The sequence below is a fragment of the Arthrobotrys flagrans genome (assembly GCF_004000055.1).
Source record: "Arthrobotrys flagrans strain CBS H-5679 chromosome Unknown unitig_15, whole genome shotgun sequence".
NCBI classification, from domain to species: Eukaryota; Fungi; Ascomycota; class Orbiliomycetes; order Orbiliales; family Orbiliaceae; genus Arthrobotrys; species Arthrobotrys flagrans.
Window position 1 is genome coordinate 3,408,534 of NW_027137545.1, and position 17,395 is coordinate 3,425,928.

Genomic DNA, 17,395 nt, shown 5'->3' on the forward strand with positions numbered 1-17,395 from the left:
GTAGCGTTCCTCCAACTTTTTTTGGTCCAAAACCCCGGTGTTTTGCTAAAAACGGCAGAGGGCAGAAAAGAAGAAAAAAATTTTGTTCGGTTCTGAGGGCTTTTTATTTCTTGCTCCCCAGAACAGATTCCATCTCTTTTCTCTTCCGTTCACCACACATACCAATACCAATACCCAGTTTTTAGAAAGGCTTCCATCATCAATCAGTCAAGATGGTTAAGTACGTGATTCTCCCTTCGACCATCTCAGACAGGGACGTGCTTTTTTGCTGACTAGTGCCCTTCGATGATGTAGCTTCACGGTCGATGAGATCCATGGGTTGATGGTATGCCGTCACTGCTTCCACCTCCACCCGAGCAGCCACCGAGATGCATTGGCTGTTGAATCTCGTCCTGGAGGTCCTTGCTGACTGTGAAATAGAACAACCGGCGCAATATCCGTAACATGTCGGTTATTGCCCACGGTACGTCGTGAATTCCTTCGCTCCCTCTAATCTTCCCCTCCTTCGATGGCGGGGTTCGTTAGTGGGGTTTCATGACTAATTTGTTGCAAACTAATTTTTTTGTCACCTTCCCCGCAACACAGTCGACCATGGAAAATCCACATTGTCCGATTCCCTGGTCGCGGCCGCTGGTATCATTGCCGCGGCCAAGGCCGGTGACCAGAGATACATGGACACCAGGAAAGACGAGCAGGAACGTGGTATCACTATCAAGTCTACTGCCATTTCCCTGCACGCCGATATCCCCAAGGAGGATCTTGCCGATATCAAGGAAATCCAGGAGTACAATGTCAAGGCTGAGAAGGAAAAGAAGGACAAAATTGCCCTAGAATCCAACGACTTCTTGATCAACTTGATCGATTCCCCCGGTCACGTTGACTTCTCGTCTGAGGTCACTGCCGCTCTCCGTGTCACTGACGGTGCTTTGGTCGTCGTCGATGTCGTCGAAGGTGCTTCCGTCCAGACTGAGACTGTCTTAAGACAGGCTCTTTCCGAGCGTATCAAGCCAGTTCTGTGTATCAACAAGGTCGATCGTACCTTGCTCGAGTTGCAGAAGACTCCGGAGGAAATTTTCATCAGCTTCCGTGATAACATTGAGAAGATCAACGTTATCATTGCCACCTACCAAGACAAGACCCTCGGCCAGGACTGGCAAGTTTCCCCCGAGAAGGGTAACGTTGCTTTCGCTGCCGCTCTCCAGGGTTGGGCTTTCACCATCAGGTCGTTCGCTACCCGATATGCCCAGAAGTTCGGTGTCAACAAGGAGAAGATGATGGAGCGTCTCTGGGTACGAGTTCCTTCTTTTCTTTTTAGCAAGGAACGGAGGAAACTAACATTCTTCAAACGAACAGGGCGACAGCTACTTCAACCCCTTCACCAAGAAGTGGACCAAGAACGACAAGCATGATGGCAAACCACTTAACCGTGCCTTCAACCAGTTCATCATGGACCCCATCACCAAGATCTTCAAGGAAGTCATGGAGGACAAGCTTGAGGGCGAGAAGGGTATCTTGGCCACCGTTGAGAAGCTCGGAGTCAAGCTCACCTCGGAAGAAAGGGTCTTGAAGCAAAAGCCACTTCTCAAGACCATCATGAGAAAGTTCTTGCCAGCTGCCGATGCTATCCTTGAGATGATGGTCATCCACTTGCCATCTCCTCAAAACGCCCAGGCTTACCGTGCCGAGCTCCTCTACGAAGGTCCTTCGGATGATGAATCTTGCAACGGTATCCGTGAGTGCGACCCCGCCGCCCCACTCATGCTTTACGTCTCCAAGATGGTACCGACGTCCGAACGTGGACGTTTCTACGCTTTCGGTCGTGTCTTCTCCGGTACCGCCAAGTCCGGTTTGAAGGTCAGAATCCAGGGCCCCAACTACGAGCCCGGAAAGAAGGAAGACTTGTTCATCAAGGCCATTCAGCGTACCGTCTTGATGATGGGTCGTCAAGCCGAACAAATTGAGAGCGTCCCAGCCGGTAACATTGTCGGTTTGGTCGGTATCGATCAGTTCTTGGTCAAGTCTGGTACCTTGGCTACCTCCGAGACCGCTCACAACTTGAAGGTTATGAAGTTCTCCGTCTCCCCGGTCGTCCAACGTGCCGTCGAAGTCAAGAACGGCTCCGATCTGCCCAAGCTCGTCGAAGGTTTGAAGCGTCTTGCCAAGTCCGACCCTTGCGTCTTGATCACCACCTCCGAATCCGGTGAGCACGTCGTTGCTGGTGCCGGTGAATTGCACTTGGAAATTTGCTTGAACGATCTCGGTGAATTCGCCGGTATCCCACTCAAGATCTCCGACCCAGTCGTCCAATACCGTGAAACCGTCACCGAAACCCCCAGAGACGAGAGGCAGCCACCGGGACCGGACGGCCTCCACCCACCAATCTACGCCTTGTCCAAGTCTCCAAACAAGCACAACCGTATCTACCTCCACGCCGCACCACTCGACGAGGAGCTCTCCGTCGCCATCGACGCTGGCAAGGTCAGCGCCAAGGACGACGTCAAGACCCGTGCTCGTGTCTTGGCCGACGACTATGGTTGGGATGTTACCGAGGCCAGGAAGATTTGGGCTTTCGGTCCGGATACTAACGGCCCCAACATGGTTGTCGATACTACCAAGGCCGTCCAGTACCTCAACGAAATCAAGGACTCCGTCGTCTCTGGTTTCCAATGGGCGTCGAAAGAAGGTCCTCTCTGCGAAGAGCCCATGCGTTCGATCAGATTCAACATCATGGATGTTACCCTCCACGCCGATGCCATTCACAGAGGTGGTGGTCAGGTTATCCCAACTGCCCGTCGTGTCATGTACGCTGCTTTGCTCATGGCCAAGCCAAACTTGATGGAGCCTACCTACTTGGTCGAGATTCAGGTCCCAGAAACCGCCATGGGTGGTGTCTACTCCATCTTGACAAGGAAGAACGGACAGGTCTTCCACGAAGAACAACGTCCTGGTACTCCCCTCTTCACCATCAAGGCCTACTTGCCCGTCAGAGAATCTTTCGGTTTCACCACCGATCTCCGTGCCGCCACCTCCGGTCAGGCTTTCCCGCAGCTTGTCTTCGACCATTGGCAAGCTGTCGAACTCGGCAACGCCCTCGACCCCACCTCCAACATCTTCACTAAGGTCATCCAGCCCGCCAGGAAGAGAAAGGGTAAGTTTTCAGTGTCTCTGAATTCCAAGACATCTAGGAGTATGCTAACAACCTCAAAGGTCTCAAGGAGAACATCCCAGATGTCAACGAATACTACGACAAGCTCTAAATATGACGTCCGGTTGCGTTCGACCTTACGATTGTATTTCTCGTCTCTTCACCATTTTCTTTTGTTTTTCTTTTCTCCAGTAATATATAGTTAACAAAAATGATCGGTTTTCCTTTGCTTTTGTTTTTTAGTCATGAGGGGGAAAACAATTGTTTATACCTCGGATGCTGCGTACTTTACTAGCAGCTCCTACCACCCCGGCTTTTTCTTGATGGTGGGTATGCATTTTTATGTGTATTGGCTAGAAGAGGTTTTTATATGGAATACTACATATTTTCCTCAATTTTTTGAGATTATTTTAGACGTAGACGCGAGCGTAGATTGTGTTTGAATGTCGGCAACAGGCCGTTTCGGGAATGTCCATATTATCGGCTATCCGTGTATAAATATTATACAGCACGGACGCTATCGCAATGTAATTTGTAATTCAAGATAAGCTGCGTGATATCGATATCCCAAACAAGCACGTATCCAGGCTTCAACGTCACCTCCAACGCAAAAATGCGCGGCAGGGCACTTCAAATCCAACGTCGTCTGTTCTCGACGAGTGTGTCGAGAAGCAGTGACTTTGCGCATTGTGTAAGTGAGCTTTGTGGCGTGTACATCTATCCTCAGCCCGTTCAGACCGTTGGTTGACCGGTAGCTTACGATTGCCTTGGTTGTTCCAAAGATTATTGGTGGCGGTGTAGTAGGCCTTGCGGTTGCTTCCCGACTTGCGACGAGATATCAAAAACCCACTCTGTTGATTGAGCGACATGGAGAGTATGGGACCGAAACATCATCAAGGAATTCCGAGGTTAGCAGACGGGAGCAACTATAACTCCAAATCGCTTTATTTGATCCATCGTATCCAGATATCATGGAGTTAACTCGTTCGATGCCACCCGTTGAAATATAGGTCATTCATGCAGGGATATACTACCCTGAACAATCTTTAAAAACGAAACTATGCATACGCGGAAAGGAATTACTGTACGAGCTCTGCGAGAGACAGAGCATCCCACACAAAAGACTTGGGAAGTGGATTCTTGCGCAGAATGAGAAGGAGCGGGAGATCCTTGAAGGGTTACATGAGAAGTGTTTACGACTGGGCGTGCCTACCGAGTTTATTGAGAAAGACGAAGCGGAAAAGTTGGAACCTGATGTGTGTTTTCGTGATGATTTCCTAGAACCCGAAGGGGTATATATACGGGCTGACTCGAACTTTGGTGGGAAACAGGTTTATACTCCCTTCGGGGCGCTTAACTCTCCAACGACGGGTATTATATCCGTACACGACTATATGACCTACCTCGCCTCCACCCTCGAACAGTTCGACATTTCACTCCAAACTTCGGTCGAATCTCTTCGAAAGACCGCAGACGGCAACTACGAGATCACTGCAAAATCCGCAAGCGACTCCGAACCGTTTACCATAACTGCAGATGTAGTCGTCAACTCCGCCGGTCTTTCCGCACCATTGGTTTCAAATATGTTGTTACCGAAGGAAAGACACGTAACGTCATATTACGCCAAGGGTAATTACTTTTCTTATTCGGCTTCGAAGCCGAAGGTTTCTAGGTTGATTTACCCGTGCCCTGTGGAGGGGCTTGGTGGATTAGGAACACATTTGACGCTTGATATGGCGGGTAGGATGAGGTTCGGACCGGACGTGGAGTGGGTTGATAATCCCGATGACCTTGTGGCGAGGGATTCGAGGTTGCGGGAGGCGGTGGGGGCAGTTGGTGCTTATCTACCTGGGATAAAGAGAGAAGTTTTGGCGGCAGATTATTGTGGGATTAGACCAAAGCTACAACCCAAGGGAGGAGGATTTCAGGACTTTTTGATAAGGGAGGAGGAAGGGTTTAAGGGGTTTGTGAATTTATTAGGGATTGAGAGTCCCGGATTGACGTCGAGCTTGGGGATTGCGGAAATGGTGGATGAGGTTCTTTACGGATGAGGATTTTATGTTTGATATAGAAGTATTATACATTTTCTTTCGGAGGGCATGGAGATCCGAGTTATACGATAGCCATCATCTCTTCTTCCGTTCCGAACTTTTCTCTTTCTTTACCAAGTTTCATGCCCCTCTCTTTCTCTGCTTTATCGATTTTGTCCCAATCGCTCCAGTGTACCGCTTTAAGTCCTATTCTCGAATGTTCCCTTTTCACTGCCTCCCAGCCCATCCTCACGTCTCCTTCCTTCCCCAGAAACTCAACTCCGCCTAGCCAATCATTAACAATATTATCTCCAGCATCGAACGCATCCATCATCGTTGACGCAATAACCCCCGTCGGCCCTCTTCTAACCCATCCGGTTGTATACATCCCAGGGACCTGAATGTCACCTTCAGGCGTAGGTCTCGCCACTCTCCCCAAGGCATTACACACAACCCCGTTCTTCTCGTCAAATGGGATTCCCGCCTCAACCATCCCAGAAATCGGCTCACTTTTGTATCCAATACTTCTAAAAGCCAGCGATGCGTATACATCTTTATGTTCGCCGGTTCCGACGACTTTATCACCATTAGTCCCTTCCACGGGTGCCGTCTTTTCAAACCTTATATGGGATAGTTGATCGGGGTTTGAAGGGGAGGATAGAAATGCGGTTGGAGAGTTAAAGAATGAGAGTTTCCAGTTCTTTTCGAGGGGGTAGGATTTTGTGCCTTTGTTTATGGTGTCCATTAGACGTCTTTTGGCACGGGGGAGTGTGGAGGTGTCTTGCGGGATTACGGAGGGGGGGACGGGTTCGAAACCGACGGATGGCAGGGTCATCAGTTCGCGGACTTCTTTGATAGTGAACGCTGCCTGATATGGATGTCAGATGTCGTGTTAAATTGTTACATCTTAGGGAACGAATACCTGCAAAGGCCCTCTTCTCCCCACAACCTCCACTTCCTTAATTTTACTCCTCGAAAGCGCTTCAAGTGCATACTCCGTGATATCCGTTTTCCTCAACCCATCCACCCCGGTCAAAAGTATCCTCGCAACATCCAACGCCACATTCCCCTGTCCTATAACCACAGCTTTCCCATCATTTCCCTCAAGGTTTGGGTTCAAATCTCTATGCTCCGGAAGACCGTTATACCATCCTACGAATGCACGGGCGGAGTGAATGCCCAATAATGTTGATTCGCCGGGGAGCTTTAGAGTTTTATCTTTTGAAGCGCCGTAGGATAGGAGGATTGCGTTGTAGTTCGGAAGGAGGGAGGAGAATGGGAGGGAAGTGGAGCCTATTGGGGTGTTTCCTATGTATTTGAAGTTTGGGTGGCGGGCTACTTCGTCGAATTTGTTTATGCAAAACTATTCGTTCATATTGGGGTTTACGGAGGCTGAAGTTAGGTTAGCCAGTCGACTTTTAGATTCGCAAAATCCTTTCAATAAAATTTTAAATTCGAAAGAGAGAAATGGTGATACATCTTTATCGATTGCAGTACATGTAAAAGTATCAAAGGGCGGGAGAAGGGAAATGCTAACCTTGACCTCCGGATGATCCGGCGCTACGCCAAAGCGTACGAGTCCAAACGGCACAGGTAACGCCTCATACATATCAATTCTCGCAGTGGGAAGCTTGCTTTGTACCCTATAAGCCGTATAGAATCCAGACGGACCGGACCCTATAATGGCAAGACGAAACGGTGCATCCGCGCGGCGAGCGGCGACTCGTGGATCGCCTGGTTGGTGAAGCGTATTTACGAAGCGGGTATTGCATGACGTTCTATGGGCTCGCCGGGCAGCCGAGCGGATCGAAGGGTGTTTGAGGATGGATTTCATCCTTTTGAAACCTTTTAGTTTTGAATAGTATGCCATGCATATGGAGTTCAATGCTGGCGAGAAGGTTTACGGTGTTGCATTTTGGTTTTATATTCTCAGGTTTTGTGTTATAAATCATGTTACGTTCTAGACCTCTCACCGGGAGGGTCCCCCGAGACTATACTAACTTAACTTTAGCATCGAATCTACACGCGATCATTAACACCTGCAGCTTAAACCCTATCAAGTAGATCGAACAGGAGCTCGATCAGAACGAAAGAGACTAAACTTGAAGAGCCAGCTTGAAGATTGCATCTGTTGCATTTTGAGAAGGTCAACACAAAAGTTCGATTCAGGTGTCACGATGCATCCGAAAAACGTCTATAGGAATGGCGTAAGCTTCGCGCAGTTGGCGAAGGAGTATCCGGGTCTTGCGAGATGGTACGATTCAAGCTCTAAATATGAGTTCAAGCTAGAGTCTTGCGTTAACGAGCTATTCTTTGTATCTAGTTTGAAAGGGACTAGTTCCATCGATTTCCACGATCCGGAATCAATCAGGTGAATTTCACCCAATTCTGGACGGCACGTATCAAATATTTTCTAACATTTTATACAATTTATAGGCAACTTGCGAATGCCTTGCTCCGTAAGGAGTTCAACCTCGAAGTTGATCTTCCGGGAGACAGATTATGTCCAGGGGTATGATACTATCTCACTTTCATATCTGAATGCCATATTAATGATTTGGTGTTTTTAGGTTCCGAACAGGTATTCTGACCGTTTCATGGAAATGTTGGTATTGTATATTAACATATTGTGTCACCAGATTAAACTACATTCTCTGGTTAAACGACCTTCTCCTGGACACTCACGAGGAAAGGTTGTCTCGAGGGCCTCCCAAGATAACAGGCATCGACATGTAAGAGACTCCAAATCCATCTATACCTCAACACAGCTAACGTATCCCCAGCGGCACCGGCGCTTCAGCAATATATCCCCTTCTCGGTTGCGCCCAATTCCAAACGTGGCACTTCTTCGCCACCGAAATCGATTCAAAATCGCTCTCCTCGGCCACCACCAATATAACCCAAAACGCATTGGAAGATAGAGTAACCCTCCTCGACGTCTCTTCATCATCTACAATCCTCCCGGAAGAAGTAATAACCACCCACCCACACCCCATAGACTTCACGATGTGTAACCCCCCGTTCTACGCATCGATAAACGACATGCTCTCCTCCGCCAAAAAGAAGTCAGTACCGCCATTATCAGCCTGTACCGGTTCCACCACAGAAATGGTAACCGACGGAGGAGAAGTTGCGTTCGTGAATCGTATGGTCGAGGAGAGTTTGAAACTTAGGGAGAAGGTGAGATGGTATACTTCCATGTTGGGGAAGAGGAGTAGTGTTGAAAAGGTGGTTGAGAAGTTGAAAGAGAACGGGGTGGGGAATTATGCGGTTGGAGAGTTTGTGCAAGGTGCGAAAACGAAGAGGTGGGCTGTCGGATGGAGTTTTGGGGATAGGAGGGCCGGGGATCATATATCACGACAACCGACTTCGCATTTATTGAGATCGCATCTTCCGTTTCCGACGACGTATAAGATTCCACTGCCTATTGATGCGGGTCTATCGACGCTATTGCCGCGGGTTGAGCAGTTAATGAGGAAATCATGTGCAGATTTCCCAACTGAAAGCTTCGAGTGGAGTTCTGTTCGGTTGCAATACTTTGCAACAATGCATGATATCGTTGAGAATTTATATTCCAACGGAAAGGGGCAGACGGGTGGGAATACATGGGCAAGAGCAGCCAGGCGACGAAGAGGGATGCTGAAGAAGGGGGTAGCGGAGGGACGGGTTAGTGAAGTACCGCAAGAGCCAAGGTTTGGATTTGCAGCGGGGATATTTATCGGGTCAAGTGGTCCTACGCCAGCAGCAAAAGGGAATTCGGGCGTTCAGGAAGAGAAAAAGGAGGACGACGAAGACCAGGATATGGTGGATGAGACGGATGCTTGGGATCATGATTTTATCAGCCTCCCTGCTTCGTCTGTGGAGCCGGAGGCAAGTAAAGGGTCGTATGTCCTATTGAGATGGACAACAGGGGTGGATCATGTCACCTGGGAGAGTTTCTGCGGAATGCTCAGACGGAAGCTGCTCGAGGGTCTAGCTGAGATGAAGATGTGAGGGTCCCTTGTGCGATATATCGGAGCTACCCTAGGTTTTCGAGGTCTTGGTACAGCCTAGCCTGGAGTATTCACACCGCTCAAGAAGATCCGAAGACTTGCATTAAATATATCATATTATTCTCTGTAAAGAAACCAAAGAATATACCTCCGTAAGAGCAGGAAAGACGGAGGACGGTAGCGAAGAGAGCAAAGAAGAGAACAATCAAAAAGGAGCCTATATGAACCGCGCCTTCTATTAAACGTGACTTAATAGTACATTTTTTTAAGAGATCGAATCGATCTCCTGGGAAGGCCTGATAATAATAACAAAAAGCAGTAAACCCCGGATACAGAAAGTAAATAAAAACTAAATAGGGAATAGTAATCAAAGGCGGTGGATCACGTATGTAAGGGTGAGTTGAAGGGGGGTAAGAGAGTACATGACGCCATTAGGTGGATCCAGTAATAGTTAGCTCATTCATTATCGTCAGTTCCAGGTTGTTCAAGCTTCGTAGGCGGTGTAACCTTCGATTTGGCTAGGCGGGACAGCTCCAGGCCCAGAGGCTCCCGAGTGGATCTCCGATCCCGATGGAACAATCAGGGTGCGAGATCCATCGACTCCACTACCCGACGCAGCCCCGAAGTTCATGGAACCGAGCTGATTAGCGTACTTGAGGGTCTCCTCACCGGCGGCGGCATGTGCCTTCCGGATGAGCTCTACAGCTTTCTGAGTCTGTCGCTTCGCAACAATGCGATCAAGGAAGAGCTGTTGCTTCTGCTTTTCGAGCTCTCTGCGCTCCTCGTGCAAGAGGGTTTCTAGCTCTTGTTGATGTGCAAGCTTCAAGTCGATCTTGCGGAGGTTGGCATTGATTGTTTCGGCCACAAGACGCATGACCTCACGCTCTTCATTCGAAGCAAGGCCGCAAGCACGAGCGGAAACGACGCCAAGAGCAACAGAAGCCATTTGGTCGAGAGCACCTGCTTTCTCCTTCTTGACATCCGAGGTTGAGGTAGCCGGCTCGTCAATGTCCATGGCACCCTTGGTAGCAGCGTCGGATGAATCGGCGGCAGGGGCTGCGGCAGATTCGGCTTTCTCGTCGGATTTTTTCTCGTTATCGGTTCCGGATGATTTGGTGGCGTTCTCTTCAAGTTTGTCGCGAAGGAGTTGGAGCATTTCCTGAACAGAGCTCTGGGCAGCGGCAGCAGCGACCTTCGGGTCGACGAGGGAGGCAAGGAACGAGATGACACTCATGACTGGATTGTCGGCTTGGGTGAATGGAATTCTGTCGTATTGAAGGGGTCCCAGTTGTTCAAGGTTCTCTTCAAGGAATCGGTCCTCAATTGGCATCTGCAGGAAGTGTATAACACACTGTTCTCGGGTTCGCGAGCCGACGTAAGCGGCGACCTGGTCCCAATCCTCTTTGTAGATATTAAGGGCGTCCAGCAACTTGAGCGTCTCTTCGTCGCTCCAAGGGGCGTCCCGGTCAACCGCTTGGTAGGTGACGTCGTCTGCGCGAAGGAAGTCGGCACTGGTGAAACTATTGGGGAAACGGCCCTCGAGGAAACAGTTGGGGCAAAGCTCGATCTTTTTGGACTTTGATGTGTAGTATCTAACTCGGGTGCAATCGACACCACAGGAATAACACCAATGCTGTCGCTTCTCCGGTTCTTCAGCGTGTCCGTTGGTTTTTGAAGCCTCACCGACCTCCTTGCCAGCTGAGTCGTAGATCGACTTCGTAATTGAGCTCTTGACATCGCTTGTTTTGGGGGCAGAAGCCGAGGCCGCAGCCTTCTCGGTAGCAGGGAGAGGTTTGCCTTCAGAAGAAACTTGAGAGCCAGGGCCTGGTTGGAAGGGCTGAAGACCACGAGGCGTGTCGGCTGTGATCCTGAAGTGGCCGGTGAAAGGAGGACCAACGTTGTTGGGACGCTTTTCGGGGTCAACCTGAAAGACAAAGATGATTTGTTAGGGATATCGATTCAGTGCGGGTAGCGAGAAGTTTTGGTGGGAAGGGTTGACGGAAAGGAGTATTACCTGGTAGTTGATCAATCCCCACTGCTCAAGGAACCTGTGAACACGCATAATCGCACCGGAGTCACCAGTAAGATTTCTACGACAAGCTGTGACGGTGAGAAATTCTGCAGGATTCAGACGATATGTATTCACCATAAAGTCTCTATAGTCCTTGTAGATGGATGGGGTCTTGCTACGATTCCGATTGTTGAAGAACTCGGAGAGCGACTTTCGCTCGATGTCTGAAATCGAATTCATCTCAAACCAAGTCGCATAACTTGGTATTATGGTCTGGAAGGTTTGTTGAACCAGGTTGGATTTAGCAGCGGCAGCGGCATCTTCTTCCTCGCCTTCCTTTTTATCGCCCTTGGCCGACTTTTCTGCACCATCCATTCCTTGCATGACTTCATCTTCATCGTCACCTTCTCCAGCGTTACCGTCGTCGCCACCAGGAGAACCGTTGGCCGAACTCTTTTCTTCTTTAGGCTTCGGGTCTACATTCTCCGACGACTCCAACATTGAAATATCACCTTCTTTGTCGTCTTCATCGTCATTATCATTATCGAGGTTTGGAGTAGAAGTTTCTGTTTCGCCTGGGAGAGGGCTGTGAGAGGCAAGACGGTCAAGGTTGGCCAATGGGTTCGGCGTGGCGCCTGAGGTCGTCGCCGGGGAGCCGAAGTCAAGATGGTCGGCATCCATTGTGAGATAGATTTTAGAGTACGCTTCAACAACCCAGACATTAGCTTCAGCAACGACTTTTTAGAAATCAAAAATAGGCGCCACAGATGCAATGGCCATTGATGGACAAGCAAATGGGAGCTGCAGCAATCGCCTACATTTTTTTTTAAAGTTGGTTTGATGCGGTCCCTCGTCAAATCAAGCTATCAAGGCCTAGGGCGAGGGAGCCCGTTACAGAAAGCAGCTCACTCGACGACGAGAAGGAGAGACAGAACGTAATGTGGCGGTGCCAAACAGTACGTTTGTAAGGACGTCGTCGACGGTTTCGTCGCGTCTAAGCGTGTGAATGTGGCGATTCGGGTCGGGCCGGTCGAGATGGGGGACGTTAACGTTGGAACGTTGATGGATCGATGGCGGTGTTGATTGAGTGTGATTGACGGGGGCAGAAAGAAACGCGCGCCAGAATTGAAGCCTCCCAAGACCGCAACCCGCCACAACACCGAAGCCCGTCCGCTGTCACACAACTAACAACCGTCCCGACATCGACATCTTTTACCGTCGAAACGACCCGGAAAACGAGGAGGACTCGCATAGACATTGGTACTGGAGTTAGGCCTTGTTCTAGCGACTCGGAATATCCCATAACTTGCTTTTGAAGCTAAGCTGCAGGCCTTCTGCTGCATAATACGTGCATACATACATACACCAGTTTACAGGGACCAACAGCTTACCTGTCCATACGCCAGCGGTAGCTCAGCTCTTCAGGTACGTGACAATTAGTCTTCCTCCCAACATATGCTTCATAGGCTCACTATAACTCCCTATCAGCGTATTATCACCAGGCTCTCATAGACCTATTCGTAGACAATGCTTCGTGGCAGCTTGTCATGATCAGCTAGTCCTTGATGTGGAACAAATTCACGCAGTCCATTCAGGAGCCCACTGGCACTCCCCCGTTACCCAACAGATCGGCCACCGGGACACCCGTTTTCAATCCCGGTCCGCCTACAAGAGTCCTTTCCGGTGTATACGGTAGTAGTTCTGCCGCTCCCCCTCGGCTTACACCACGGTCTTCGTCCTTGAACCTTAATCTATCCAATTCATCCAATGTATCCCTCGTCGGAGCTGGCTCGAGGCAAGGTACTCCGGCGCCTGGTGTAGTTAATGTTGCTGGCGGTGTGGGATATAGAAGCGCCGTATCGTCCAGCAAGCCATCCGAAGGGAAGGAAGCACTGAAGAAGCTAGGAGACATCTTAGGTTCAAAACCTTTAATAAATGGCAAGGTCGAAGAGGAAGAAGAAAGCCCTCTAGCGGCCCTAAGCCTAGATGAGGACCTGGATTTCGGTGACTTATCAATAGATGCATTCCTACAACAGGATACTTCGATCCCTCAGCGGACATCACAGGATCAACCCGTCATAGAGCAAACGGTAGAGGATTGTAAGTACATATGGTAGTCAAATATTACTGACACCTTACTAAAGAAAATCTCTCTAGATGAAAAGGAGAAGGATAAGTTTCAAGATCTGCACAAGTCGATCAAGGTAAGCTGCTCAGCTCCAATAAAACTCCCAGAGATGTTAGTGTTTAGACAATCTTACGAACCAGGCCTGTGATGAAGTGTTACAATCCGTCGAATCGTACCTCTCGTCCTTCAAAACCGATCTTGGACGCGTTAGTGCGGAGATTGAGACTTTGCAGAATCGCTCCTTAGCCCTGAACACCAGGCTGAATAATCGAAAGGTAATTCCTTGGCCCGATCAGGTTCTAGGGCCGTAATCTAACTTCCATGGTACAATAGGATGTCGAGAAATTGCTTGCTCCAATCTTGGAAGATGTAGCGCTCTCGCCAGCTGTTATACAGGTGGTAGCCGAGAGTGATGTAAATGAAAACTGGGTTAAGAGTCTGCAAGAGGCAGACAAGAAAATCAAGGCCTTAGATAGGCGGAAAGCCCAAAATATAAAAGCGGCAGAGGATGTCAAACCAGAGCTAGAGAAGCTGACAAACAGGGTAGGATATCGTTCCTCCGTACTGTTGAATCAATCAAAAGCTAACGTATCAATAGGCAATCGAGAGATTACGGGATTACTTTGTTACAAAAATCAAAAGCCTGAGAATTCCAAATACGAATGCCCAAATCATCCAACAGAATGGCTTTCTACGATATAAAGAGCTGTTTGGCTTCATGGCACGACACCACCCTCAATTGGCAGACGAGATAGGGCAAGCCTACATCAATACTATGCGGTGGTACTACTTGTCACATTTTCAACGATACCAAAAGGCACTAGAAAAGATCAAGCTACATGCCATCGAAAAGAGCGACCTTTTAGGTTTGGAGGACACGAGCAGGAGAGGTCCTTTGCTACCGGGAATGAAGGCTTCGGTTCCGTCTTCCGTCGATGCCATCACGTTAGGTCGGCGGTATGACATCTACAAGAACCAGGATGCACCCTTAGTTCAGGCTCAAGCAGCCGAGGATGAGAAGGGGGGTCACTACATTGAGCTCCCCTTTCGATCTTACAACCTCGCTCTAGCGGAAAATGTCGCATTCGAGTTCACGTTCCTTACGGATTTCTTCGCCCATAAGAAGTTTGATCAAGTGTCGAAGATGTTTCACCAGATCTTCGACCCTACACTGAACGCTGGTCAAGCGTTCACAAAATCACTCATTGATAATAGTCTCGATGCGCTGGGTATTCTTCTTTGCGTCAGATTAAACCAACAATGCGCGTTCCTCTTACAAAGAAGACGGGTGCCGGTGTTGGAAAACTATATCAACGGGACAAATATCTTGCTTTGGCCACGATTCCAGGTGGTTATGGATATGCATAGCGAGAACTTGAGGAAATCAGCGGGAGGATCGGGGAGGCAGTCGGCTATTGCTACGGCAGCGAGCGACATGGCCAGACAGAGTGCGGCTCCACACCCTCTGACACAGAAGTTTGCACAGTTTATGCACTCATTGTTGTCGTTGAGTTCGGACGGAGGCGACGATGAGCCCTCTACGAATAGGTAGGAGAGCCTCGACTCAATCATATCACTGAAAAGGTACTAACAAGCCGTGGTTTGCAGTTTACGGAGGATACGAAGCGACTTTGAGGCATTCTTAACCAAGCTGAGTGCGAGTATATCGGACAAACCGAAACGGGAACGATTTCTATTTAACAATTATTCTTTAACTTTGACCATCATCAGCGTGAGTACCTCCTACCTACTCACCCACTTACCCCTTGCTACTGGAAATTAGAAATACATCTTGGAATTATGCATTACTAACTAGGTTTATGCACAGGATACGGAGGGCAAGCTAGCGATCGAACAGAAGAGCCATTTTGAGGCGTTGATGAAGGCTTTCAGTCCAGAGCACAGCAGATAATGACGATGATGATGATTATGATGACAACAATGATGGTAATGACGATGTACAGTATCACTATATAGAGGCGTATCATGCATCTATCTGTAAAGAATAAATAATAAATCATGGCCATCCATAATTCTCTGCGAGTGTACTGTGGCTGATGTGGATAGTGCGAGTGTGGCTGATAATTGGCGTGGCTGGGGCGATGGATAACACTTTGTTCTCAACTCCAAACGCACCTTCTCGCCGCCGCCTGTCCAAAGTGGGATGCCGCCGACTTTTGGACTTCTTCCTTCTCATCTCTGCCAGAACTTCTTCTTCTCTGCGCAACGGTTACTTAACAGCAACTCTGGCCTGAACACCGCGCTTGGGAATAAATCTTTTTTTTCCTTTCTTCTTTAGTAATCTTTCTCAACTTGACTTCTTCCTCCTTACATCATCCATCATCCGTTGCTTTATCGAACAGTATTAGCTTGCCATTGGCTGTAATCCGGTCTATCTCTCTCAACCTCACCACTGCCACAACCACCACTACCACCCGTTGTTGATAGCTAATCTCCAGGATACCGATCCACAATGTCCGGTCCTCCACCAGGACAGCCCATGGGGCCTCAGCCTCCTACCCCGGAAGCTCTCGCCGTTGCAAACTTCCTCAAGAATTCAGAGCTGAAACCTCGAACTTCGATATTGGGAGGCAAACGGGTCGATATGTTCAAAGGTACTTACAAACCCAACCGGTCCGATATAGACACTTCAAACCCGTGCTAACGAATAAATACAGTCAAAAGAGCTCTCCGCGCCCTTGAATCTCCTGCCTACGCCAAAGCTCAGGCCAAAAAGAACTCCAACCTCCCACCTATTACCAACCGTCAAGAAGCCGAAATGGCCTTCCTTCTCCTCCCCCGCCATATGATGGCCCTTCGCGTCCACAAAGTTGAAGCCCAGGCCGAAAACCACGGCGACCACTCCCACGGTAAACCAAAGCGTATCAAGGGCCAATGGAACGTTCAGATCGTCCCTCAACAAGCTGCCGGCGAGGACATGTACTATGTCTGGTTCTACGAAGGACCTCAATGGAAGCGAACGGTCATTGGTCTCGGTGTCCTCGCTCTGTTGCTCGGTATCGTCATGTTCCCATTGTGGCCGGCCGTTCTGCGTCTGGGTGTCTGGTACCTCAGTATGGGAATGTTGGGATTACTAGGGTTGTTCTTCTTGATGGCGATTTTCAGGTTGATCTTGTTCGTGATCACGATGTTTGCGGTTCCACCTGGTTTGTGGCTTTATCCGAATTTGTTTGAGGATGTTGGGTTCTTTGACAGCTTCAGACCGGTTTGGGCTTGGGAAAAGGTGAGAATTTCCTTTTGGTCTCGTGAGCAATTTGATAGGAGCTAACGAATATTGTTTGGTCGCGTAGACAAAAGAGGAGAAGAAAAAGAAGAAGAAGAGAAAGCACTCCCACGGCGCTCCCATCGACGCTCCTGGATTCGCCCCTACCCCTCCGGTGCCGACGTCCATATGAACTACGCCACAGAACAGGTGCAGACCTCGCAAGGAATGCAACCTAGAGTCGAGGAGGTTTTTGACGAGTAATCGGATCGAGCTAGAGCTAGATTATAGAAAAAAGGAGACGTTGAATAATGATAACTACTACTACTACTACGGCTATGAAGGGATAGACGAGGAAGTTAATTCATCAGTGTATGAAACCGAGATGGATCGAAGCAAAAGTCGGCGAACGGGGTATCCGAGCTGTGTGCTCTCTCACTTTTTTTTCTTGTGCTTTTTTTATTATTCTTCTCCACTTGTATGTATTTATTACTCCCTCTGGTTTTATTTTACCTGGTGACTTGTATGCAATTTCTAGCTTAAGTGTACCGCGAGATTCTCTTTGTCTGTACTTTATCATTGTGAGCCTATATTGTTGCATTTTGCGGCTTGTGAGACATCCCAGACTGGTTTACCCAACATACAATTAAAACTCGAAGTTTTTAATTAATATATTTTAAAGGTCGTACTGCGTATACGTTAAATATTAGAGTCCGTGAACAGCTATATGGACATTTGAAGATATCGATATCGACTCTAGGGGACATTCCCCATACAAAACAAAAATATTCATTTTCGAGGTATATCGTCTATGACCCTCTACCCAAAGGACTTAATACAGCCCACTTGGGGGAAAAAGGGATACA

The 17,395-nt window shown here is 48.7% G+C and overlaps 7 protein-coding genes across 7 annotated transcripts; 5 read left to right on the plus strand and 2 right to left on the minus strand.

Moving 5' to 3' along the window:
* Positions 1–212: 212 nt before the first annotated feature.
* DFL_000868 (uncharacterized protein) lies at positions 213–3,257 on the plus strand (the record flags this gene model as incomplete). Its single annotated transcript, XM_067638445.1, has 6 exons — positions 213–220; positions 295–325; positions 421–463; positions 586–1,289; positions 1,354–3,148; positions 3,208–3,257. The coding sequence occupies 6 exons, from the start codon at positions 213–215 to the stop codon at positions 3,255–3,257; spliced, it is 2,631 nt and encodes an 876-aa protein (XP_067495424.1).
* A 501-nt stretch (positions 3,258–3,758) lies between these two features.
* DFL_000869 (uncharacterized protein) lies at positions 3,759–5,196 on the plus strand (the record flags this gene model as incomplete). Its single annotated transcript, XM_067638456.1, has 4 exons — positions 3,759–3,836; positions 3,928–4,053; positions 4,156–4,401; positions 4,477–5,196. The coding sequence occupies 4 exons, from the start codon at positions 3,759–3,761 to the stop codon at positions 5,194–5,196; spliced, it is 1,170 nt and encodes a 389-aa protein (XP_067495425.1).
* Positions 5,197–5,257: 61 nt separating this feature from the next.
* Positions 5,258–7,009, minus strand: DFL_000870 (uncharacterized protein; the record flags this gene model as incomplete). Its single annotated transcript, XM_067638468.1, has 3 exons — positions 5,258–6,043; positions 6,098–6,538; positions 6,713–7,009. 3 exons carry the CDS (start codon positions 7,007–7,009, stop codon positions 5,258–5,260), a joined length of 1,524 nt encoding a protein of 507 aa, XP_067495426.1.
* Positions 7,010–7,352: 343 nt separating this feature from the next.
* DFL_000871 (uncharacterized protein) lies at positions 7,353–9,168 on the plus strand (the record flags this gene model as incomplete). Its single annotated transcript, XM_067638480.1, has 6 exons — positions 7,353–7,429; positions 7,499–7,546; positions 7,612–7,687; positions 7,746–7,756; positions 7,815–7,907; positions 7,959–9,168. 6 exons carry the CDS (start codon positions 7,353–7,355, stop codon positions 9,166–9,168), a joined length of 1,515 nt encoding a protein of 504 aa, XP_067495427.1.
* A 483-nt stretch (positions 9,169–9,651) lies between these two features.
* On the minus strand, positions 9,652–11,859 carry DFL_000872 (uncharacterized protein; the record flags this gene model as incomplete). The annotated part of the gene is made up of 2 exons (XM_067638493.1): positions 9,652–11,091; positions 11,182–11,859. 2 exons carry the CDS (start codon positions 11,857–11,859, stop codon positions 9,652–9,654), a joined length of 2,118 nt encoding a protein of 705 aa, XP_067495428.1.
* An 884-nt stretch (positions 11,860–12,743) lies between these two features.
* DFL_000873 (uncharacterized protein) lies at positions 12,744–15,218 on the plus strand (the record flags this gene model as incomplete). The annotated part of the gene is made up of 7 exons (XM_067638505.1): positions 12,744–13,278; positions 13,336–13,382; positions 13,447–13,581; positions 13,640–13,849; positions 13,905–14,854; positions 14,915–15,038; positions 15,135–15,218. The coding sequence occupies 7 exons, from the start codon at positions 12,744–12,746 to the stop codon at positions 15,216–15,218; spliced, it is 2,085 nt and encodes a 694-aa protein (XP_067495429.1).
* Positions 15,219–15,779: 561 nt separating this feature from the next.
* On the plus strand, positions 15,780–16,722 carry DFL_000874 (uncharacterized protein; the record flags this gene model as incomplete). The annotated part of the gene is made up of 3 exons (XM_067638516.1): positions 15,780–15,921; positions 15,985–16,550; positions 16,618–16,722. The coding sequence occupies 3 exons, from the start codon at positions 15,780–15,782 to the stop codon at positions 16,720–16,722; spliced, it is 813 nt and encodes a 270-aa protein (XP_067495430.1).
* Between the last annotated feature and the right edge of the window lie 673 nt (positions 16,723–17,395).